The sequence below is a fragment of the Hypanus sabinus genome, chromosome 12 (genome assembly GCF_030144855.1).
Source record: "Hypanus sabinus isolate sHypSab1 chromosome 12, sHypSab1.hap1, whole genome shotgun sequence".
In the NCBI taxonomy this organism is placed as follows: domain Eukaryota; kingdom Metazoa; phylum Chordata; class Chondrichthyes; order Myliobatiformes; family Dasyatidae; genus Hypanus; species Hypanus sabinus.
Window position 1 is genome coordinate 20,523,648 of NC_082717.1, and position 26,675 is coordinate 20,550,322.

The 26,675-nt window shown below is 40.2% G+C and overlaps 1 protein-coding gene across 8 annotated transcripts in view; it reads right to left on the reverse strand.

Moving 5' to 3' along the window:
* Positions 1-26,675, reverse strand: part of birc6 (baculoviral IAP repeat containing 6) — a 253,706-nt gene that overhangs the window by 69,285 nt on the left and 157,746 nt on the right. For all 8 annotated transcript variants that reach the window (XM_059985630.1, XM_059985634.1, XM_059985633.1 and 5 more), the window contains 5 exons: positions 16,841-16,970; positions 14,488-14,619; positions 11,581-11,748; positions 6,491-6,664; positions 2,267-2,463 (listed from right to left, as the gene is read on the reverse strand). In XM_059985630.1, coding sequence (XP_059841613.1) covers positions 2,267-2,463; positions 6,491-6,664; positions 11,581-11,748; positions 14,488-14,619; positions 16,841-16,970 — 801 coding nt within the window. The remainder of the gene's footprint in view (positions 1-2,266; positions 2,464-6,490; positions 6,665-11,580; positions 11,749-14,487; positions 14,620-16,840; positions 16,971-26,675) is intronic.

Here is a 26,675-nt window from a genome sequence, read left to right on the forward strand (position 1 = left end):
TGTCAAACTGGACCCAAGCTGAATGATGATTGCCCATCAGCTAACTAAGGTCTCACCAGTAAATATGGTGAGTCTTACATTCAAGCAACAAATTAGACAATTTTGTAAATACTGTTTGTTCTATCCCAATGTATTAAATTGTATAGTAGAAGCAATTTGAAATCTTGCACAAAACTAAGCAAGCCAGCAGTAAATTTACGAGTTGGTAATGCTAATTAGTGACAATGAATGCATCTGTCAAATTTTAAATTAGGCACGAGATAAATCAAGATGTCCTTCAGCAAATATGTAACCAATAAAGAGACAGGATGGTAGCTTGGCAGAAACTAAAAATGTGGTACAACAGGACAAGCAGTTCTGATAGTAATACTTTTTTTATAATTACAATAAAATAATCTATACGACTGATACAAGCCTAAGGTTTTGGGCAAGCAAAAATATGAAAAGTCTGCTGACACTGGTAGCAGAGTTGTCAATAAGAGGACTTAAGTAAAAATAATACAAGTGTGGAGAATACATTACTTTCAAGGTAATTGAATAATTCTCGCAGCAGAATGCGATTTTGTGGAGCAGAGTAGAAAATCTATAGATAACTCCATAGTATGGCACACAAAATGAAAGATACAGTATTTAGGACATGCACAGCTTCAGTTTGCAAGCACCTAACGAGAGTAAAGTAAAAATTGAAAAATTTCATTCTGTTGAATAAATATGGAACAAGATTTAAACAGAGGAGACATAAGAGACTATAGATGCTGTAATCTGGAGAGGCATACAATCTGCTGTTAAGAACTCTGAGTTGAGTAGCATCAGTGGGAGGAAAGAAATAGTTGATGTCTCCGGTCAAAAACCTGCATCAGGACTAAGTGGAAAGAACAGCTGGCCAAATTATTTCCCATTCTGTATTGAATTAATACTTAAGAATCTGCTGAATATAGAACTCAAACCAGTCTTTATTTTCAAATATTTGGTCTGCACTTGTTCATTTAACACAATCCAAACAATGCAAACTCAGTCCATGAATGCTGCAAGAGCACAGAGTTAATATTTGCTGATAACTATTGTGAAATTGGCTGTGTATTTACTATCAACATCTAAGGTCAACTGTAAGAGTACCTTACCATTCGATTTTCAACTTGAAATGCAACTAAATTCAAATAGTTAAATGATAGTAAATTCTGTCATGTAGTTGGTTTAATAACTTATGACAAATACTGAACTCAAACAAGCAGAATTAATAATTTCTCAGTTTAAACAGATATTCCTCTCAAGACTCACTCTCTTCTGGCAATCATAAATTCTATAATTTCTGCTTGATCACTTAAATCCAGTACATTGAATGAAATCTCAGCTGTCCTACAATTTAAAGCCCTCAGATTAAAAGATTCACTTTACCATATAGGACCAATTTAACATTCAAAGATTCAAACATATCATAAGTGTTTCACTTCAACATTGCTCTAATATATTTGTACAATTTCATTGACTCAAAAACATATGACCAGCATTGAATTGCATTCTATCTTTGAATTGATTATGCCCCTTTCTACAGGGAATCAAGTGGGGACCATCATGATGCTATCACTTAAGAATTCAGGGGTAGACAGCAAAAAGTTAACTTGTAGTGTGAGCAATCTACAACAAACGAACTTGAACCATGTGGGAATGAAGGGCCAGAATTGAGCTGTTTCAACCAAATTCCCAGGAAAGTATTTTCTACAGAATGGTTATTTTGCTGATTAAACACTTCAAAAAACTGGAACATGTTGAAACTTCTAATGGAATGGAACAGAGCATTTTGAAAAAACAATAAACCAGCTAACAGTCATACAGCAAAGCCACTTATATCAGGATTCGTATCACCAGCCTGAACAACTGCTTAATTTCACCTTCACAGGTTCATGCTGTGTAATTAGCTTTAAACCAAACCTATCCTGCTCATAGGGATGCACGACTCTGAACTTTCTCTCAAACCTCATTCAGGACTGTTGGAACTAGGTTTCTCTACCCCTCCTTCCAAGGGGCATAGTATCAGGGATCATCAACTGGAAAGATCAACACCTATATTCTATGGTATTATCACTATGTTAGCATGCTATGCCAGCATGGCATTCTGCAACTGGAAATGGAAGCTTTTAATCAGACTGGGTAAAGTCATAAAACGGGTATGTTAATTCTATTTGACATTTCATTTGAACAACTGTAACTTAATTGGCATCTCAGATGAGTGATAAATGATTATCAAATACATTAGCAAACATCTTACTTGCTGGATAACATCAGGATACAACATCGGCAGCCTTTCAGCTATGAGTGCAAGCCCACCCATGCCAGCAAACACTTGCAGAGGAGACTGGATAGGGTTAGTTTCAAGCAAAGATTCATCCAGGGCACTATCTAAGCAGTCATCACTAGGTTGCAATACTTCATCTTCAGGGCAGCTGGTCAACCCATCTCCAAGTTCTGCAAAAATATTAAATATAAATAACAAATAAGGGAAAATCTGCAGATGCTGAAAATCACACATACACACACAAACAAACAAAAAACACTGGTGGAACTTAGCAAGCCAGGAAACATCTATGGAAAACAGTACAGTCGATGTTTCAGGTTGAGCCCCTTCATACAGTCGACTGTACTCTTTTCCATAGATACTGCCGGGCTTGCTGAGTTGCTAATATAGATTTATTCATTAAGAGGCTAGTCAAAGGAAGTTTATAGATAATTTACTGGCATTATAATAAAGAAGTCACAGAATAGAAGAGGGGATACATCAGGGATAAATTTAAATACATCTAGAAATCAAAATACTCAGTGAAAACTCGATTATTTTAGGATGTTTCCTTTTAATGATATAATTATAGATTGAAGATGGAAGCTATATTTTAGACATAATTTTAAGTACTTCCAGTTCCGTGGTATGAATCAGATATCATTCATCAGAGGATACCAAATTTTTATAAAAACAATTTAAAACAGTTGAAGGAATCAAGGATCCAACTTCTTAAAATTTTGAATATATAAGCTCCAAATTAAATTTCACATATCTCACATATAAGTGTTGTTCATTTATATGCATAACTCACCTGTCACAAAACTTGCTTGAAAAATTATCTAATTCTTCACATAAGTAATCAAATTGTAACACACTACAGAAAAATGTTACAGCTAAAATATCTTTTTATATTACCAATGTGATTTTACAGTATAGCGCTTCAAAAGGGTGCAAAAGGGAACAAATGCCAAGCCAAGCAGGGGAGGTTTTGCTGAGGCTTTATAAGGCACTGGTGAGGCCTCACCTTGAATACTGTTACAGTTCTGGGCTCCCCATCTAAGAAAAGATTGCTGCCATTGGGAGGGTTTAGAGGAAGTTCTCAAGGTTCTGGGAATGGAAGGGTTAATACGTGAGAAATGCCTGATGGCTCTGGGTCTGCACTCACTGGAATTTAGAAGGATGAGGAGGGGATCTAATTGAAACTTTTCGAATGCTGAAAAGCCCAGACAAAGTAGTGTGGAATGGATGTTTCCCATGGTGGGAGTGTCTTGGACAAGAGGGCACAACCTCAGGATAGAGGGGCGTCCTTTTAAAACAGATGCAGAAACATTTCTTCAGCCAGAGGGTGGTGAATTTGTGGAATTTATTACCACAGGCAGTTGGGTATATTTAAGGCAGAACTTGTTAGGTTCTTGATTAGATACAGCATCAAAGATTATGGGAAAAGGCCAGAGAGTGGGGCTGAAGATGGGAAAAAAAAAGGATCAGCCATGACTGAATGGAGGAGCAATTTCAATAATTTGCATGCTTCAGATTGCCAACCATGAAACAGGCTGCTCCACAAATATGCACCTTCCAGGTGAAGCAACACCTCACCAAGAAATGTCTTGGGGTCGCCTACTGTATCTGGTGCTCCCGATGCAAACTCCTCTACATTGGTGTGACCTGATGTAGACTGGGGCACTGCTTCGTCCAACACCTCCACTTCACCTGAAAAAAGCAGGATTCCCAGGTGGCCAACCATTTCATTTCTTATCCCTATTCCCATTCTGATATGTCGGTCCACGACTTACACTTCTGCCACAATAAGACCACTCTCAGGTTGAAGGAGCAACACCTCATATTCCATTTAGATAATGTTATGGTGAGCCAAAACAACAAATCCCAAGCTGTCTTTCACTAATTGATCGTGTTCCAATCAACGTCATCTTTTCTCGGGTAAACAGGCAGCCTCCAACCTGATAGTATGAACATTGATCCCGCCAATGTCTACTAATTTTTCCCCCTCCTCCTTTCCTCTTCTTCCATTCACCTCTCTGGCTCGCCTCTTACCTCTTCTCTTCTCTCCACCCACCCATCATCTCCCCTGGTGCGCTTCCTCTACTTTTCTGCCATTGTCCACTCTCTGTTCCTATCAGATTCTTCAGCCTTTTTTTTTTACCCTTTTCCCACTTAACACCTCCTAGCTTATTACTTCATCCACCTTCCTCTGCCCACCTGGCTTCACCTATCACCTGCTAGCTTGTCCTCCTTCCTGTCCCCTATCTTTTTATTCTGGGATTTTCCCCCTTCTTTTCCAGTTCAGGTAAAGAGTCTCAGCTCCAAGCATCGACTGTTTACTAATTTCCATAAATGCTGCCTGGCCTGCTGAGTTCCTCTGGCATTTTGTGTGTGTTGCTCCACAAATGTATGTACAGGTTTTACTGCTCTTAGCCTATGCTTCATGACATTGAAGATAATGAATCTCTATGATTTCTGAAACTATCAGAAATTGTATTCAGCTTCTATAACAGCACATTTTAAATTTATTGAAAATAGGTGTTGCCAAGAATCTCATTCTGTAAGTTCTCATTGAGAAACAACGAGACTGAAATGGTTCCATATCCTCTTATGCAGGCATCAAGTGAATCCATCTGGCCCATCTTTCTTTTTCTTTTTACAATATTTTTATTCAGCCCATCGAGTTTGCTCCACCATTTCATCAAGGCTGATCCATTTCCCTCTTTTGCCTTCTCCCCATATCCATTAATGCCCTGCCTAATCAAGAATCTATCAACCTCTGCCATTGATATACCCAATGACTTGGTCTCCACAGCCACCTGTGGTAACAAATCACACAGATTCACCACTCTCTGGCTAAATAAACTCTTCATTTCCATTCTAAATAGATTTCCTCTGAGGCTATGCCCTCTTGTCCTAGACTCCTCCACTATACGAAAACCCTCTCCACATCCATTCTATCAAGGCTTTTCAATATTGGATAGGTTTCAATGAGATTCCCCCTCATTCTTCTGAATTCCAGTGAGCACAGGTACAGTGCCATCAATCGGACTTCATAAGGTAACCCCTTCATTCCCGGAATCATTCTCATGGATTTTCTCAGAACCCGCTCCAACGTCAGCACGTTCTTTCTGAGATTAGGATCAAAAACTTCTCAGAATACTCCAAGTGAGGCCTTACCAGTGTCTTATAAAGCCTCAACGTTACATCCTTGCTTTTATATTCTAGTCCTCTCAAAATGAATGGTTAACATTGCATTTGCCTTCCTTCACACCTTGAATTTTTAATTTTCTCTCCATTTAGAAAATATGCTATTCTATCAGAAGATACTGTCAGCCACTGCAGCACAATGCCTTAATGGATTCAACACATAAATGTACATGCTGAAAACTGCACATCAGCTGAGAAATTTAAATTCAGTTACTTAAATAATATTGATTAAACAAAAATTAAATCAGCAGTGGTGATCATGAATCTACTGGATTGGCACAAAAGCCCATTTGGCACTTTAAAATCCTAAGGAAACTGCTGTTCTCATTTGCCTGAGCTGTATACAACTCCAGATCCACAGTAATGTGCTTGATTTTTGAAATTAACTACTTCATTGAACTTATTCTTCAAGGCAACAATTGTCGCAGGACTCTACAGAGAGTGGTGTGGACAGCCCAGCGCATCTGTGATGTGAACATGCCACTCTTCAGGACATTTACAGCGACAGGTGCATAAAAAGGGCCCAAAGTATCATTAGGGACCTGAGTCACCCCAACCATAAACTGTTCCAGCCACCACCATCAGGAAAATGGTATCCCAGCATTAAAATCAGGACCAACAGGCTCCGGGACAACTTCTTTCACCAGGCCATCAGACTGATTAATTCACACTGACATAATTTATGTCTAAGCTATATTGACCGTTCTGTTGTACATCTTACTGCACATACTATTTATTACAAATGACTATAGTTTGCACATTCAGATGGAGATGTAAAGATTTTTACTCATGTATATGAAGGATGTAAGAAGTCAATTCAGAAGGTGGCTCACACTTTCTAAGAGCTCAGTAAAAGCACTCTTGCCAGTAACACACACACCCTCCACAAGAATTAGAGACAATCTTTTGCCAGATCTGGGACTAGGTGAACCAGAGAGGCAGAAAACAAAAGAGACTTCATAGCCATGTAAAATAGGTAGTCAATGAATAATTTTAAAAATATACCTTTATCTGTTCGAAGACGTTTAAATGAGTCTGTTTTTGACAATCCTTGGTCACAGATTACTTTAGAGCCTAGCTTGACGGTCAAATCTATTGACTGATAGCCTTGAGGGAGTTTGCGATCATACAGAAGTGTTAGCAACTGAGCCAGAGTCACCTCTGCTGGCAGTGGTTGACCTGGAAAAGAAAAGGAGGTTATCTTCGAGAACTTAAAAATCAATTATTAAATTTATTACAAATCTTGCATTCAAAAAGAACAAAGCTCCTCTTATTCAGTCAAAATTACAACTTTTAAACCTATGAACACATACTTGTTAGTCAATTCAAACATCCACCCTCGTTAGCTTAACAAATTAACCATGAAATAACGCGGCTCTCTCCACAACAGCAGATTAACTGCGTAAATCATGGCAGAAGGTTCAGATTAATGTGTGTTGAAGTGGTAATGTCATAGTTCTGTTACTAGTTAGTAATCCACTAACATGAAATAACTACACAGAACATTGGCAGTTCAACTTCTTTTCATTTTTTTTTAAAACAAATTCTAACATCCAACATAATTATCATGAAACTGTCAGAAAAAACAATCAGTTCACCCCACAAAATCTGACCAGTTTGTTACTCAAATGCCATCTCCAATTACTCTTGAATTCTTCTCAAAATGGTTTAGTTGCATTAAACTGATACCCCAAGTGACTTTGCAAAGTCCTCTGTAGCCAAGGTTATCAGATATGTCCCATTAAGTCAACCATCGACTGCTCTCAGACTTGTCTATCACAATCCCTGGATATACCTCTCTAGGTCTGGTGAAAAGGAAAATATAGCATCTTTGATTGGATAAAAGAAATATTAAATGGATATTTCCCCAGTGGTCATGATTTTATAATTACAACCTTTCTGTCACATGTTAATTTATAATCATCTTCAAAGGAATAATCCCCTCTTCTCATTCTGGATTTGCTTCCATTCCAGTTTTGCAGCCAATTATGAATGAGCTGTAAATAGCAACTTCTAAAGAATGGCAAGTTGTTGGCCAAGAGGATAATATGCGAGGTGGTGCATGCCCTAAGCATGAACTCAAGGTTCTCAATACTGTACCAAATGCTTTTTCCACTTTAAACAGGAATTACCAAAGACAATGCATCAAGGAGGTCCTGAGTTACTTCAAGTCTTCTCTGTTCACCTCTTTGCAATACAGAACTCAGTCTATTTGAGCTTGTGTCTACTGTCAAACGTACAAATCGTGTGGATCACCTAAGAGCTGACTGAATGCAGCTTGGGCCTTTGCCTGGGAAAGGACACTGGCAATGATCCCTTAACCTTCCAATGAATTTGAAGTCTGTGGAGATAGAATGAGTTGCTAGACATAGCTCAAGTACCACTCATAAATTTGCTGATCATACAACCATTGTTGGTAGAGTCTCAGATGGTGACGAGAAAGCCTACAGGAGTGAGATGTGCCAACAAGTGGAGTGGTGTCACAGCAACAACCTGACACTCAACGTCAGTAAGACAAAAGAGCTGATTTTGGACTTCAGGAAGGGTAAGATGAAGGAACACATACCAATCTTCATAGAGGGATCAAAAGTGGAGAGAGTGAGCAGTTCTGAGTTCTTGGGTGTCAAGACCTCTGACAATCTAACCTGGCCCCAACATATCGATGTAGTTATAAAAAAGTCAAGACAGTGGCTATACTTTATTAGGAGTTTGAAGAGATTTGGCATGTCAACAAATACACTCAAAAACTTCTATAGATATACCATGGATAGCATTCTGACAGGCTGCATCACTGTCTGGTATGGGGGGGGGGGGGGGCGGTCCTACTGCACAGGACCGAAATAAAGCTACAGAGGGTTGTAAATTTAGTCAGCTCCATCTTGGGTACTAGCCTACAAAGTACCCAGGACATCTTCAAGGAGCAGTGTCTCAGAAGGGCAGCACCATTATTAAGGACCTCCAGCACCCAGGGCATGCCCTTTTCTCACTGTTACCATCAGGTAGGAGGTACAGAAATCTGAAGGCACACACTCAGGGATTCAGAAACAGCTTCTTTCCCTCTGCCATCCGATTCCTAAATGGACATTGATCCTTTTTCAATATATATTATTTCTGGTTTTTTTTCTACAATTTTTAATCTATTCAATATACGTATATTGTAGTTGATTTACTTATTTAATACTATTATTTTTTTTCTTCTATATTCTGTATTGTACTGAACTACTGCTGCTAACTTAACAAATTTCACGACACATCCTGGTGATAATAAACCTGATTCTGATTTCCTTTGCCAAGTACAGGGTCTTCCTGTCAGAAGGCAACATGGTAGATGTTCAGGCTGTTTATGGATCTTTGTCTTGTAACAGTTAACTGCAAAGCTCTTCCTTTTGTATGCTTCAGAGAATGAGTCAACATGGTTTAAAAGTTGCTTCCCCATGTGAAGATACAAGTATGGCTGGCATAATGAAGCTCAACTACTGAAGTTCAGATTACCTCAAATTTGGACTGCCCGTACACGAGAAATTTGTTGGAAGTAACATTATGCCAAGAAAATTTTTTAAGAAGCATTCTGACCATGACAGCGACAGTGAGCTTCACTGAGATTGGCCCATGTTGGTTCTTATCAGGTCATCATGGATCAAACACAAAACGAGCAGCCAAGCTTGTGGATTGTGTGCCACAATCCCTGCTTAAAGGCTGAATCAAGGTAGTATACTGGCACTACCTCATACACATTTCATGGAAATTGTCACACTAAAGACCACGTTCATACCTCTTGATTGGGGTTCTCTTGGTTAACAATAGGGGCTCATGGCATAAAAAAGGTTGAGAATCCCAGCTCCAGATGGAAGAAATCCAAACTGCAACTCAAGAGCAGCTCTTCAACCACTGGGAGGAGGCAGTTCAGAAGAACTTATCTGTAGTTATCAGTGTTGTCTTCTTTCACGAAGATGATCAATATTATAGCATATATGGTTTATTGGTATTTCCTCCTCATTCCGGATGTGGACAATGAGATTATGGTTTTGTGACTGAAGCTCTTCACCACTAAGTTTAGGATTTCAGATTTGGCAGCATGCGCTTGAGACACTTTGCTATTTTTCTGGCTGCGTCAGGGTGTTTGACATCATAGATCAGGAGTGACAAGACTGGTCTGAAAAGAATTTGCTGTAAATTAGTGCCGAGCGTCAAGAGTAAGATATTGGCTGAGGGCTTTGAACCTTCCTGTTTGCAATGATTGCCAAACTCTAATAAGTTAGTCCATTGCTGGTTCTCAGTGGGCTGGGCTGGGGGTCTTGTGGGTTTGGCTATAGATGGCTTTTCATAACGTTGAGGAATCCAGTTATGTCAAGGTTGTCGGAGTTGACAAGATTCCTGCACTCTCTTCACCGCTCATCTGTTGTTTAGGTTATCGATTTTCACCTGGACCTCTTGTCTCTAGGTGCCTGTGGTGTAATTTTCCCCCACAGTTGGAGAACAGAGGAGCTACTAAATCCAACAACACCTCATATTTGCAGCTAATTAATTAGTTCCTCGATCTCCAACTTACAATATTTTCATTAAAAGTGCCCCGGATCTCCTCTGTAGAGATGCTTAGAATTTTTTAACAACAGCCAAATATGGCAGACGTCATGAAGGCCAATTAAGTTGTGGACACTTTACTGCTCCTGTAGACTGGACATCTATGACTTACTGCCTAATGACAACCTTAACTGGATGGCCCTGGTGAGTTCTGACATTGAGTATCTTACATCTTGTTGATGTTGATGACTGGAGAGCAGGTTGATACAAAAAATATAGTACAATGTAATAATACAGGAGTCATCAGTAACTGCCACAAGATAGAGGTATTATAAAAGTTCTGGTCTCTTGTATGGAACATGTTATAATCTAATAGGTGCCAGAACTTTAACTGGGGCTATTGTCATATTGCCTTGATTGGCTGGAGCTAGGGGTCAGGAATGTAACTAGAAACACATCCGTAGTTCAGGAATGTGGTTAAATGTGCAGCCAAACCAAGGAGTGGGAACAATAAGTACCGAACCAGGGCAGAGACTGCAAGTTTAATTGGAAGCTAGGAAGCAAAGGAGAGAGGCAGAGACAGGTATGAGGTTAATGCATTTCAGGACATCAAATACTCGAACAAATGGCGGAGAAAGCAGGAGTGTTGATGTACACAGGGACAAGTTCATACTTCTCTGAAAGTGATGACAGATGTGAAAAAAAGGTAGTGAAGCTAGCATTCAAGTTTACTGTCATCTGTCTTTACAAATATACAACCAAATGAAGCACGGTTCCTCCTGGACCACAATGCACCCACAATACATACATTACAAACAAAATTGTACCACAAATATTATGAAATACAATTCAAAATGTACGTAAACTGTGCAGAGGTAAACAATAAACACAATAGTAATGACAAACAGCTCACTGCCCTAGTGACATGATCTTGGTGGTGGCAGGACATTAATTAGTTTCACAGCCTAGAGGAAGGCAGCAAACATTCAGCATCTTGGCTTCATAGACTGAGGCACTGGGTAGAAAAGTTGATCTGCTACATTTCAGGAAGAATGTGACAGCATTAGAAAGAGTACAGAAAAGATTCAGTACAATGTTGCCTGGAATGGAGGGCTGTAGTTATACGGTGAGATCAGTTAGGCTGAATTTATACTCATTAGAAGTAGGAAGCGGAAGGAAGACCTTATAGGGAATTAAGAAATTATGAGGGCATAGTTCAGAGTGATAGACTCTTTTGCTTTGGGTAGGGAAGTCTTAAACTGGAGGGGATAGGTTACGATGGAATACAGTTAAAGACTATCTGGGGGGTAAAATTTTCCACAGAGAGTGGCAGTTATATGGAACAAGTTACCAGAGGAGTGGTTAAGGCAGATGCAATTACATTTTAAAGGCAATTGTACAAGTATTTGGAAAGGATGGGAGAAAAAGTATACAGACCAAATGTAGGCAAATGAGATGAGTACATTTGGGTATCACAGACAGCTTGGGTGAATGGCCCGATTCTATGCTATACAACCATAATATCTAAAGGGTTCCAATGCCTTATTAATAACCTTCTTGTAGTACTTACTCACCTTGTAAAAGCCTGTGATACAGATGGAACACAGGGACACTAATTGTTTTGTTAGTAGATTCTGAAGAAGAGGAAGCCGTTGCCAATTTATCAGTCATCACTCTTCCTCTCCTGGATGGTGGTCGTGGGGGCGTAGATGAAACAGCTCTTTTTGACTGAGACTTCAGACCTGTTAAAGTATGAAACAGTGTAGAGCTGGTGACACATACTCAAGACAAATGTTCATTTATTTTAAACCTAAACAGCAAGTTACAGAGCATGCTTATTAATAATTATGGTAGCAGTAATCTGCCATTGTTAGTATTTGATGGTATAAAAACAAAGTCCAAACCAACAAACAAATTTCAATATTCAAGAGATAACGTAAACGTTGATGTGTGGAGAAGCAGTACCAGTCAGAAAGAAGCAAACTGATCCAACGTATATTCCACACAAGTATCTTGAAAATTAGCAAAATTCCAAAATTAAGACTGATGTATTCTAATAAACTAAACCATTAAAGCACATCTTCTCCGTAGCAATCAAACAAAACAAAGGAGACACAAACTAATGGCATGTCAACATGAAAATTGAAGGTTAAAATACTGAACTGTTGTTACATATTTTCTTGCACCCAAATTAAAATGAAAGTCTGTTTAATTAAAAATTAAGTTCCAAAACTTGCACTCTCCAAGATAAATTGAATTTATATGGTATTCATAGAATGTATCAGCCTGGTGTTACTGGAATGCATGTACAAGAGGCAAAATTGCTGAAAGCTGAAGTCAGGATCCAATTTTTTTTAAAAATTTACAAGTGCACAATGTTGCATGGAAGAAAAAGTTCTGGCGAATTTAAACACATCAACTGCAGAGGTTTTCTTTTATATGAACCACGTCCAGTAAAATCTAACCCAGAGTGCAGAGGGCACGACCATGTGGTCCCAAAGTCGTATTTAATATTTTCAATCAAAGATCATCAACGTAGCAGGCAGGTGCTCAGTAAGCTTTGCTTGGATGAGAAAAGCACAACCATCACACTCCCCATGGATCACCCTCCTGGTACTTATCATTGCAAGTGGACCTCACCAGTGATCTCCCTCCTGACGCTTACCCTTGCAAGCAGAATAAATGCCACAGTTGCTCCTACACCTCCTCCCTCACTAACATTCAGGGCCCCAAACAGTCCTTCCAGGTGCTTCAGCTGCGAGTCTGTTGGGATCATCTACTATATGCAGTGCTCTTGGTGTGGCCTGCTGAATATCAGTGAGACCACTTCACCAGGCACCTTTGCTCCATCTGCCAGAAAAAGAAGGCTCTCCCGTTGACTACCCATTTCAATTCTACGCCCCATTCCGACACGTCAGTACATGGCCTCCTCTACTGCTGTGATGAGGCCACTCAGCTTGGAGGACCGACACGTTATAGTCTGTCTGGGTAGCTTCCAACCAGATGGCACAAACATTGATTTCTCGAACTTCAGGTTATTGCCTCTCCCTCCTCTCCTTCATTCCTTCCCATTCCCCTCTCTCACCTCCCCTTCTCCTTTCCTCCATGGTCTTCTGTCCTTCCCAATCCGACACCCCTTCTCCAGCCATTTATCTCTTTCACCAACCAAATTCCCAGCTCTTAATTCACTCCCTCCCCGGTTTCAGCCATCATCTGCCACCTTGTACATCTTCCTCCCCTCCCCCCATCATCTTACTCTGACTTCTCCCCTTCCTTTCCAGTCCTGATGAAGGGCCTTGGCCCGAAATGTCAATTGTTTACTCTTTTCAATAGATGCTGCCTGACCTGAGGAGTTCCTCCAGCATTTTGTGTGTGTTGCTTTGGATTTCCAGCATCTTCTGATTTTCTCATGTCTGTGTGACTACCACACTAATACAGAAAATATCAGAGATTGATGGGGAAATAAAATGGTTCGGAAAATGTCAAATGCTGCTCTAAACTCAACTGCCCACATTTGCTGCCAGGATCAGTTGCATGAGATTTGCTTGATGAAAACCTACTTGAAAAGAGGATGTTAAAGTTAAAGTCTATCCTGAGTCTTATAGGCTCATCAGGATGGTGCTTATGCCGGTTTCCATGGCGTGAAGTGACTGAGAGTACCAGATTCCTCCCCCCAGATAGGACGCCAGTCTATCGCGAGGTTAACCCCCAGCATTTTGCTGGTACCCACTTTCAGCTGAGTGGACTGGAGCATTGTGTGGTTAAGTGCCTTGCTCAAGGACATAAAACGCTGTCTCAGCTGAGGCTCGAACTCACAACCTTCAGATCGCTAGTCCAATGCCTTAACCACTTGGCCACGTGCCACAAAAGAGGATGAGAAAAAGGAAATTAACCCACAGATTGTGACTGGGTAACCTGGTTTATAGTGAAGTGCCCACGTCTGCAAAAATCAATGAAATTGAACAAGGATTATTGCATCAATGGCCCTCTATTTTGTGTATTGGCATTTTACACTGAATTTATAAGACCACAAGACATTTATTTAGTCAAGCAACCTCAAATTAGTGCAGGAATCAAACTAAAAGAATTTGCAGGATAGCAGGGTCAGTCAATATGGCCACTTTAGTTGTTGACTAATGCAGAGGACTTATTTGAAGACCATAAAGCCTAAATCAAATCTATAGTAATATAATACAGAAAACCTATGCTTTAAACACTAAAACCAAACACATGCTTCAAACAAAATTATTTCACTACAATCTATTTTGATGGCTGAAACAATCTCTGTTAAAAAGGCCAAAGTAATAACATTTAATCTGCAACAAGAAACACTTCACTCTAAATCCTATTCACAATTACTCTCTATTCCAAAATCAATCAAAAAGTCACTGAACTCTTTCTCTGGCTATCTGAAGGGAATGAGGGACTCAAAACAATGAAGCAAAATTACGCAATCCCACATGAATGTCACCATTAATTACCTGAGGCAACAACAACACTGTAGTTGTCCTGGAACCCATTGTCATTCTTCAACTTGTCCTTCTCCTCCTGGTTCCTTTTCTCCTTTTCCTCTTTTTGCTCACTAATCAATTTAGCAGTTATACTTGGTGTATCTAATGTGCAAACAAAGACAAAGCAAAAACAGATGTCAAGACAAACACTCCAATATCTATGAAAAGAAAATCTCTCTACTTCCAGTAACCATTAAGAAATATCTGCAATTGGTAAATGAACATGCGATATTGAAATATGATCTTTTGAATACAAATAATTTGTCCTTCAATCTTACTGCGGCACAAGGCACTAATGCTTTTATTCACTTAACGGGCACACTCTTGTATTGCAGGGAAGAGCAAACTTTAAAGAATTGTTAAAGTTGATCAGAAGTGGTAACATATAAAACCAGCACTGGATATTAACAAAGTAGAAGTCAACCACACTGAAGCCAGCAATCCGTAATCCGGTTCTACCACTAGTTCGGACATAATCATTTTTGCTAGCTAAATTTCAAATATCCTGCGTCACTGCACAAACCTATTGCCACTGTTTTGGTGGCCCCAATAGTAGCCTCAGCTGTTGGCACAGTCTTTAAAAGAAGCAAGTCATTCCTCTGTTATCCTGTATCGATATTTATAACTTGTGTTTATCTCGCTCCAGTCATGTCTTCATTGAATAAAGGAAGTGCTTCTCATGGTGCAAAGTGCAAACACCATATGTTATTTATACAAGGTGGAATTTCTGAAAAAACTCGACAGTGGTGTGTCTGTGAAAAGCATGTGTGACTTGTATAAAATTGGCCCTTCCATAGTTTATGATATAGAGAAATAAAAAGGAAAAATTGCTCCAGTTCTTTACTGACAGCGAATCAAAAAAAATGTGCACAAGGAAAACAATTAAAGATGGAAGATGTTCACAACTAAATAAAATTCTCATAAAATGGTTTAAACTCCATGTCAGCAAAGGTGTAGAGCTCTCAGGAGAGACGGTGAAGGAACAAGTGAAATTACTTCATGAAGAATTCGGACTGGATTACGAGTGTGATAACAGAGAAGGGTGGCTTCAGCACTTCAAACAGCAACAAGACAAAATTTCATGCAGTTCCTGGTGAAAAACAGTCAGCAGACACGGAAGCAGCTGCGGAGTTTGTTGATGAGTTCACTAAGTTAGCTTCTGATGAAAAATTTAAGCCCCAAGCAGTTCACTTGTTTTTCATTTGTCGTTTCTTTTTTCTTTATTCACGAACTTTCAGTATTTACAGGGTACTTTAGAGGTAGGGTGAGGTGATCAAATGGGTTAGAGGTGCTTGTTTATTTAATCCTAACCTAACTACCTGTGATTTTACAAAATCACTAATCCAACACTGCACAGGTCCCAATCACTCCAGATTTGTGGTGGTCAACCTGTATTATCAACTACTGTATTCATATTTCATAAAATTTGCTCTACATTACTTAATTCAAATGAAAAAAACACTAACCATTAAAAGTCTGAAAGAACACGTTCCCTTGCAATTATCTGGTGCAACATGGACAATGAAACACTTAACACTTCTGATTGTTAGCATAATTGTACAATCTATGGATTCATTTTTCAAGGACTCTTCATTTCACGTTTTGATATTTGAGTTTAATTATCTTTTCATCTCTTGTAGTTGCACAATTAGTTGTCTTTTGCACATTAGTTGTTTGTTCACCCTAATGGATGCAGTCTTTCTTTGATTTTATTATGTTTCTTGGATTTACTGAATATGCCCGCAAAGAAACAAATCTCAGGATTGTATATGGTGATATATATGTACCTTGATAATAAATTTACTTTGAACTTTATTAGAATTACTACACTAATTGATAAAGAAGAGTATGTTTCTGTTAGCATAGAAAATGAAAAGGCATCCAATAGCGACAGAGTAAATCAACATTTCCTACTTCTGGTGAAAACATGAGCACAGAAATTAACAAAATTAAAATCACCACCTTAATGATATTCTATGGCCCACCAGCATTGATCAAGTATAGCTGTAAATGCAAGAAAAATTCCACATTTCTATTTTAGCAATTTCATTTTTTTACTTAATTTGTAAGAATGCAATCTGTCACAAGGGTGTATATACACTAACCTAATTATTTACAGTCTTGCAAACAATATATGAAATTAACCACCTAAGCACATCCAGAATGAATCATTTCTTTATAATCTTCTACATTATAGTAATTAATGGAATTTATAGCAAAGCTCTTTTTGTATCAGGGACTTAAATGTCACAGCTACATTTTGGATTAACATAATTTTACTAGTTTTTGCAACAAGAACTTTGCATCAAATAAATTTACCTACCTGATACACGGTCCAAAACTTCCGCTAATGTAGTTGAAATTGGCAAATGAAGAGTTCGATATTTATGCCCAGCTCCATACATGGGATGTTGAATCACATGGCTAGTGGCATTAATTCGACCTTTATAAAGCTGTAAAAAAAAAATCACAGATCACAATTTTGTTTTAAAAAAAAGCAACTCCAAGTTGGTTATTATACAAAGAGCCCAAGTAGAAATCGACAAGTTAACTCAGTTTTGAGACTGCCTGCCCAATGAGAACTTGAAACACACAACGGTATTAAATCTTCAGGGCCTGAACAGACACATCCAAGGAAGTCATGAAAAGTCAAGGATCCATGGCAGAGATCTTGGTAACTTCATTAGCCACAGGAGAAGTACCAGAAAACCAATGCATAGCTAACATTGTGGCTTTATTTCAGAACAGCAGCAGTGTTAAGCCTTACAGGCTGGTGAGCCTTACATCAATGGTGAGCAAGTTACTGGAAAGGATAGGGAGAGACAGGATTTACTTCCATTTGGAAAGACAAGGGCTGACATGATTTTCCACCTTTCTGAATTTCATGAATTTGACAGTGATTTTGAAGAGGTGATCAAGAGGACAGACAAGGGCAGGATGGCAAATTACTCTTGTGGACTTTAGACAAGGTCTCACATAGTAGGCTGCTCCAGAAAGTTGAATCAAATGGGATCTAGGCAGATTTGGCAAACTGACTTGGTGGTAGTCAACCACTAGGAGGTGGTAGTGTAGTGTTTTTTCTCCCAATTGGAATCCTGTAAGCAGTGGTGTGCTGCAGTGTCTGACATTGGGTACTTTGTTGATCATATATAGTGATGATTTGCAATAGAAAGTAGGTGACATGTTTAATAAGTTAGCAAATAACATCAAAGATGGTGGGATATCAGACAGTGAAGAAGGATGTTGAAGAAGGTCATTGAATTGAATTGACATTATTTCTTATATCCTTCACATACATGAGTAGTAAAAATTTTCACGTCTCCATCCAAATGTGCAATAATAGTAATTTACAATAATTTATAATAAATAGAACAGTCAATGTAACATAGAAATACACTCAAATCAGCATGAGTTAATCAGTCTGATGACCTGGTGGAGTAAGCTGTCCCAGAGTCTGTTGGTCCTGCCTTTTATGATACAGTACCATATGAACTGAGAAAGTGAACAAGGGAGCACCAGATGAAACTTAACCCTGACAAGTGCAAAGTGTCACATTTTAGGAAGTTAAAGACATATACTGCAAACAGCAGGACCTTGGGGAACAGAAATAGCTTGGAGTACAAGCACAAAGATGCCTAAAAATGGAATTTCTGGTGACTACACCAAAGAAAGGAAGTGATTTAGTCTGAGGGGATGCAGAATGATTCACAAGAATAGACAATAGACAATAGGTGCAGAAGTAGACCATTCGGCCCCTCGAGTCTGCACCGCCATTCTGAGATCATGGCTGATCATTCACTATCAATACCCAGTCCCTGCCTTGTCCTCATATCCCTTGATTCCCCTATCCATCAGATATCTATCCAGCTCCTTCTTGAAAGCATCCAGAGAATTGGCCTCCACCGTCTTCCGAGGCAGTGCATTCCACACCTCCACAACTCTCTGGGAGAAGAAGCTCTTCCTCAACTCTGTTTTAAATAACTGACCTCTTATTCTCAATCCATGCCCTCTGGTACTGGACTCTCCCAACATCTGGAACATATTACCTGCCTCAATCCTATCAAATCCTTTAATTATCTTAAACGTTTCAATCAGATCCCCTCTCAATCTCCTCAATTCCAGCGTGTACAAGCTCAATCTCTCCAATCTCTCTGCATAAGACAGCCCTGCCATCCCAGGAATCAACCTAGTGAATCTACGCTGCACTTCCTCAATTGCCAGAATGTCCTTCCTTAAACCTGGAGACCAAAACTGTACACAATATTCCAGGTGTGGTCTCACCAGGGCCCTGTACAAATGCAAAAGAACATCCTTGCTCTTGTATTCAATTCCCCTTGTAACAAAGGCCAACATTCCATTTGCCCTCTTCACTGCCTGTTGCACTTGCTCATTCACCTTCATTGACTGGTGAACTAGGACTCCTAGGTCTCTTTGCATTTCTCCCTTACCTAACTCGACACCGTTCAGACAATACTCTGCCCTCATGTTCCAGCTTCCAAAGTGGATAACTTCACATTTATTCACATTGAATGACATCTGCCAAGTATCTGCCCACTCACTCAGCCTATCCAAGTCTCCCTGTATTCTCCTAACGTCCTCTTCGCATGTCACACTGCCACCTAGTTTAGTATCGTCAGCAAACTTGCTGATATAGTTTTCAATGCCCTCATCTAAATCATTGACATAAATCGTAAAGAGCTGTGGTCCCAATACAGAGCCCTGTGGTACCCCACTAGTCACCTCCAGCCAGTCTGAGAAACACCCATTCACTGCTACCCTTTGCTTTCTATCTGCCAACCAGTTTTCTATCCATGTTGAAACCCTGCCCCCAATGCCATGAGCTCTGATTTTACTCACCAATCTCCTATGTGGCACCTTATCGAATGCCTTCTGAAAATCTAGGTACACAACATCCACTGGCTTACCCTCGTCTAACATCCTTGTTACACCCTCAAAAAACTCCAACAGATTAGTCAAGCATGATTTGGTAAATCCATGCTGGCTCGGCCTAATCCTATTTCTGCCATCTAGATGTGCCACTATTTCGTCCTTAATAATGGACTCAAGCATCTTCCCCACGACTGACGTTAGGCTAACAGGGCGATAGTTCTCCGTTTTCTCCTTCCCTCCCTTCTTGAAAAGTGGGACAACATTAGCCACTCTCCAATCTTCAGGAACTGATCCTGAATCTAAGGAACATTGGAAAATGATTACCAATGCATCTGCAATTTCCTGAGCCACCTCTTTTAGAACCCTCGGATGCAGACCATCTGGACCCGGGGATTTATTAGCCTTCAGTCCTACCAGTCTACTCATCACAGTTTCTTTCCTAATGTCAATCTGTCTCAATTCCTCTGATATCTTATGACCCTGGCCCATCCATACATCTGGGAGATTGCTTGTGTCCTCCCTGGTGAAGACAGATCTAAAGTAAGCATTAAATTCTGTTGCCATTTCCCTGTTTCCCATAACAATTTCTCCCAATTCATTCTTCAAGGGGCCAACATTGTTCTTAACTATCTTCTTTCTCTTCATATAGCTAAAAAAGCTTTTGCTATCCCCTTTTATATTCCTGGCTAGACTGAGCTCATACCTGATTTTTTCTCTCCGTATTGCTCTTTTAGTTAAGATCTGCTGTTCCTTAAAACTTTCCCAATCATCTGTATTCCCACTCATCTTAGCCCTGTCATACTTCTTTTTCTTTAATGCTATACAATCTCTGACTTCCTTTGTCAACCACTGTGGCCCCTTCCCCCTCTTTGAATCCTTCCTTCTCATTGGAATGAACTGCATTTGCATCTTTTGTATTATGCCCAAGAATATCTGCCACTGCTGATCCACTGTCTTTCCTGCCAGGGCATCCGCCCATTTAACTTTGGCCAGCTCTTCCCTCATGGCTCCGTAGTCTCCTTTATTTAATTGCAACACTGACACCTCTGATCTGCCCCTATCCCTCTCAAATTGTAGACAAAAACTTATCATGTTATGATCACTACTTCCTAATGGCTCCTTTACTTCAAGATCACTTATCAATTCCTGTTCATTACACATCACCAAGTCCAAAATAGCCTCGTTCCTGGTTGACTCAAGCACAAGCTGTTCCAAAAATACATCCCTTAGACACTCCACAAACTCCCTATCCTGGGGTCCAGCACCTACCTGATTCTCCCAGTCCACCTGCATGTTGAAATCTCCCATAATGACTGCATTACCTTTAGCACATGCCAATGTTAACTCCCTAATCAACTTGTACCCAATATCCACGCTACTGTTTGGGGGCCTGTACACAACACCCATTAGGGTCTTTTTACCCTTACTGTTTCTCAGCTCAATCCACACAGACTCTACTTCCCCTGTTCCCAAGTCACCTCTTGCTAAGGACTGAATCTCATTCCTCACCAACAGGGCCACCCCACCCCCTCTTCCCATATTTCTGTCTCTACGATAGCACGTATACCCTGGTACACTCAATTCCCAGGCCTGATCCCCTTGCAGCCATGTCTCCGTTATCCCAACAATATCGTAGTTCCCCATTTTCATCTGAGCTTCAAGCTCATCTGTCTTATTTCTGACACTATGCACATTCAAGTATAGAATTCTTAGCCCATTCCTCCTCTCTTTGCTTAAAACACTGTCTACTGTACCTAACCCAGCTCCTTGAACTTCCATCAGGCAAATTGCACCCTGAATTTTGATGACCTTCTCAAGATCACCCAAATCTTGTACACATTTAACCCCATGCACCTTCTGACCAACCCTCTGGATCTGGATCCCTGCCCCCTGCACATCTAGTTTAAACCCCCCCCCCCGAGCAGCACTGGCAAACACTCCTGCAAGAATGTTAGTACACCTCCGGTTCAGATGTAGACCATCCCTTCGAAACAGATCCCAATGTCCCTGGAACAAAGACCAATTATCCAAAAACCTGAACCCTTCCTTCCTGCACCATGCTCTCAGCCTCGTATTAATGTGCATAATCATTCTATTCTTCGCCTCACTCGCACGTGGCACAGGTAGCAATCCCGAGATTGTCACCCTGGAGGTCCTGCCTTTCAGCTTCACTCCTAACTCCCTGAACTCTCTAAGCAGGACCCCCTCACTCACCTTACCTACATCGTTGGTCCCTACATGGACCACTACATCTGGGTTCACGCCCTCGTTCTCAAGAATAGCCTGCACCCGATCTGAGATGTCCCGGACCCTGGCACCAGGGAGGCAACATACCATCCGAGACTCCCGATCTGCCCCACAAAATCTCCTATCTGCCCCCCTGACTATAGAATCCCCTAAAACTATCGCTCTCTTCTCTTCCCTCCTCCCCTTCCTAGTTGAGGGTTCAACCTCTGTGCCAGAGGCAGGACCACTACAACTCATTCCTGGTAGGTCATCCCCATCAACAGTATCCAGTACAGTATACTTATTGTTAATGGGAATGGCCGCAGGGGTGCTCTGCTCTCTCTGCCTGCTCCCCCTGCCTCTCTGGACCGTCACCCATCTGCCTACTTCTTGGTTTTTTGGTGTGACTACCTCCTGATAACTCCTATCTATCTCTGCCTCCACCTCCCGAATGATCCGTAGTTCATCCAGCTCCTGCTCCAACTCCCTAACTCGGTCTGATAGGAGCTGCAGCTGGACGCATCTTTTGCAGGTGTGGTCATCAGGGACAACTGTGTTGACCCTGACCTCCCACATACTGCATACGGAGCACACCACTGCTCTGACTGTCTCCCCCATACCTGAACTGGATTAATAGAATAAGTCTAAAAAGCACCTAGCGACCTTACCTTCTTCCCCTCAGCGAGCAATCACACAGGCTTACCGAAGTCCCCTTACGCCGAAGCCCACTTAGCCAAAGCCCAGGACTCTGCTTCCACGGACTCCGCTACCCGCTCTGAAAAGAAGTCCTGCCTTTTAAAGTGCGTGCTCGACGCTGACGTCACTCGCGCCTGCGCAGTTCCCCCTCCTCCACAGGTATTGACCAGGTAGGCTTAAATCCTACCTACACGGTCGAATTCTCTGAGCTCCCAGCTGAATCACAAGTTGTAACTTGCTCCCGATTCAAATGACCACTCTGAAAAGAAGTCCTGCCTTTTAAAGTGCGCGCTCGACGCTGACGTCACTCGCGCCTGCGCAGTTCCCCCTCCTCCACAGGTATTGACCAGGTAGGCTTAAATCCTACCTACACGGTCGAATTCTCTGAGCTCCCAGCTGAATCACAAGCTGTAACTTGCTCCCGATTCAAATGACATTCAGAATGTTCTCTGGATTGGAGAGTTTGAATTATCAGGAGACATTAGAGAGATTGGATATTTTCCCTGGAGTAAAAGAGGTTAAGAGATGATATGATAGGATGCATATAAAATTATGAGAAACAATCAGGTAGACAATCAGAGTTTGTTTTCTATGGTAGGATGTCTAGAAGCAGACAGCATAGATTTAAGTTGAAAGAAAGGTGGTTTAAAAGGGATCTATGGGGTAAACTGTTCCCCACATGATCTGGAGAGCTGGTGGTGAAGGTAGGGAAAGTTACATTTAAGAGGCATTGAGTACCTGAATGAGCAGGGCAAAGAGATATGGAATTAATGGAGTAGCATACAGTAGATTGGCATGATAGTTGACATAGACGATGGATGACTAACGGGCCTGTTTTGATGCTGTACAACTCTCTGATGCATTTTGCTGAAAGAATGACAGGCAACACAGAATAAAGCAAACAGTTCCACAGCATGCGTCGGAGTGAGCAGATGTCTTTGTGGGTGGAGGTGGGAGGGAAGACAAGTAACAAGGCAGAATGAAAAAACACTTAACAAATCCAACGCAATGTCGGGCTTTATGAGGAGACATACAATATAAAAGAAGGGAAGTTGTGCTAAGCCTTTATAAAAGATTTAAAGAGGACCTCAACTGGAGTAACTGGGTTGTTACATTCACAACTGCCACATTTAGGGATTCATAGCCATTACTGAGAGTCCAAAAAAGATTTACAAGAATCACCCTGGGATGAGGAACTATATGAACAAAGATTGATCAGAGAGCTCTAAATAGATTTTTCTTTTGAAACAATGAGGCAGGATTTGATACAAATATCTGAAATGCAAGGCTGTACCTTTGGTGGAGTCAGAAGACTAGAGATCAAAGAAATACAATGAAAGGGAAGTGAATTAAGATCAACATGAGTAAAATCTATTTATACAATGTATGATTAGGATTGGAAAGCATTATCTGCAGATCTGATGGGAGCAGGTATTATCATTTTTTTAAAAAATCACTCACTTTTTACATTTATTCTTTTCTGCTTTCCATTTTACAGATTCATTGTGCAGCTCTCCATTCTGCAACCCCCATCACTGAATCTTGTTTCCCTATTTTTTCCTCACATGAAATGTCACTGACCCAAAACATTTATCCTCTCTACATGGCCTAATTATTTCTAGTACTTTGTGTTTATATTTTACTATTAAGGGAACTGAATTGAAGAAGGTAATGCCCTCTAACTCAAAAGTGCTGAATAAAGAACACAAAATGTTTGATAGCTTTGTTAACCAAATGTAACAGTTAAAGTCAAGGAAAAACAATGTCTTTCAATCCTAAGGCACAACACTATTTAGTTCCTAATTTGACTGTGTTGATGAACATATAGTCTAAGGAAGCCACCTAGTGGATGCTTCCCGATGCAAGAAACAGAAACAGGTGTACTCTTATTCAGCTGTAATGACTGGTGATTAATGCAAAGTAAATTGAACAAATTTAATTTCACAAAAGTTCCTGTACTTTTCATTATGAATTTACATCCATTGTTGATGCACTATCAAAAACAAAATGATCTGCTTTCCTAAACAGGACAGTGGCTTAGATTAATAAAAAAGTATGAAGTTCTGATTTTATTACTTACTTGACTAAATATTTTTTTATTCAGCTACTTGTGGTGTTCAGATCATTTAAGACATTGTTGATGCTGATCTATTTATTTGCTCCATTTAAACATTATCCGACATTTAATAAATTAAAAAACAATAAGTAAATAGGAACATTAAAAGGCCAACAGGCTCTTTCCTGTTTAGTCACTCAGTATGATCACACCTCTCCTCTCAGCCTCAGGTCACAGACTCAGAAGACAAGTACATCCCTTTGGAAAAGAGCTGAAAAATTTCCTCAGCCAGAGGGTGGTGAATCTGTGTAATTCATTGCTGCAGACAGCCATGGTGGCCAAGTCATTGGGTATATTTAAAGCAGAAGTTGATAGGTTCTTATAAGGGCATCAAAGTTTATAGGGAGAAGACAGGGGAAACAAGATTGAGAGAGATATTAAATCAGCCATAATGGAATGATGGAGCAGACTGGACAGGCCAAATGGCCTAATTTTACTCTCATGTCTTGTGGTCTCGCCTACACTAATTTCATGGCACTTAATTCTCCAATACACAAATGTTCTCTCTTTAAATATCTCTAATGATCAAGCCCCTATGAACCTTTGTGGCAGACATTTCCAGTTCCATAATTCTGTGAAGAAATTCCTGAACACTTCCTATATATGTAATTCTAACGAATTAGCTACTCCTGACAGACAACCCTCTCAAACTAGCAGTTAGCCAGGGCCTGCTCCAAATACGAGCAGATGCTTTCTTAAGGAAGACAGAATTCTCCACAGTATTCTCAATGTGGCTTTGCTAACATCATACACAAATTAAGCAATATTTCCCTACTTCTCAACTCCAATCCCCCTGTAAAAGAGGATAATTTGCCATTTGCCTTCATTATCACTTGAAGTACCTATCACTTTATGATAAGGTATGCACAAGAACATTTAGATGTCTCTGAACCTTAATCATAAACACAAAGTATACTACAGATGCTGGGGTCAAAGCAACACATACAAGCTGGAGGAACTCAGCAGGTCGGGCAGCATCCGTGGAAACAAGCAGTCAACGTTTCGGGCTGAGACCCTTTATCAGGACTAGTCATTTCCACGGATGCTGCCCGACCTGCTGAGTTCCTCCAGCTTGTTGTATGTGCTGTTCTGAACTTCAGTCGTTTAGTGTTTTCTTTCTTGTGGCCGATTGGCAGGTGGGTGAACTGCAAAGGGGTGTGTGTTTTTGAGTGTGAGGGGGCGAGGGGCCGAGAATATATGTCATGTGCAAGTTGTGTTTCTTTTTGTCTTTCTTGCTGGGGCATGGGGAGTTGATGTATTTTCTTTCAACAACTCCTATGGTCTGACTGTATTTCGTGGCTATCTGGAGAAGACAAATATCAGAGTAGTATCGTACACGCATACTTTGACAATAAAATGAGCCTTTGAACCTTTGTTCACTAGTATCGTTTCCATGAATACAATGTATGATTGAATTTACCAAACACTGCCATAGCTAAGTTATAAAAGATGGCTCCATGGTCATTTGGGTTCTTTCCAACATTCTGCAAGACTATGGCTGATCTTCCACCTCAACATAATTTCCAACACAATCTCATCTTCCTCGATAGCCTTAAACTATCAACTGTTCATTTTCCTCCATAAATGCTGCCTGACCCACTGAGTTTCTTCAACAATTTGTGCATTGATTCAGAATACTAGCATCTGCCATCTCTCCTGTGCTTTTTTATTTCCACTGTATCCCGAGTAGAGAATACTTAAGGTTCACTAATCTCAAAGGAACTTCTTTCTCAGCTGGATTCTGAATAATGTTTCTAATCTAGGATGCTGGTCCAAGACCCAGTCATTTCAGTAAGAGAAAATGACCTGCATGAAGACTGGCACAAAATCATTAATTCCTTTGCCATTTACTTATCCCCTCTTATAAATTTGCCAGTCTGCTATAAAAGAGCCCACATTTCTACTCACCGCTACTTTATTTTTATAAAAGGTGTTAATGTTTGTCTTTATCTCACCAATCTAAATTTATATTGTACATTGCCTTATTAAATCCTTGACCCTCTACAGAACTCTTAAGTTTTCTCGATCCTTAGGTTTACTATTTTTTGACAACTTTAAATGTTTCTTTTGATTTAACACCACCATTAGTTTATCAGGTCACCCAGAGATAAACTACTTTCAAACTTCTGTGTCCTAAAAATTGCTTTGCAGCATGTGCATTTTTCTTTAATTGCCTGTCCTGTCACGTTTTAACATCACCTCCCAATCTACCGCAACCTTGTTTCTCAGA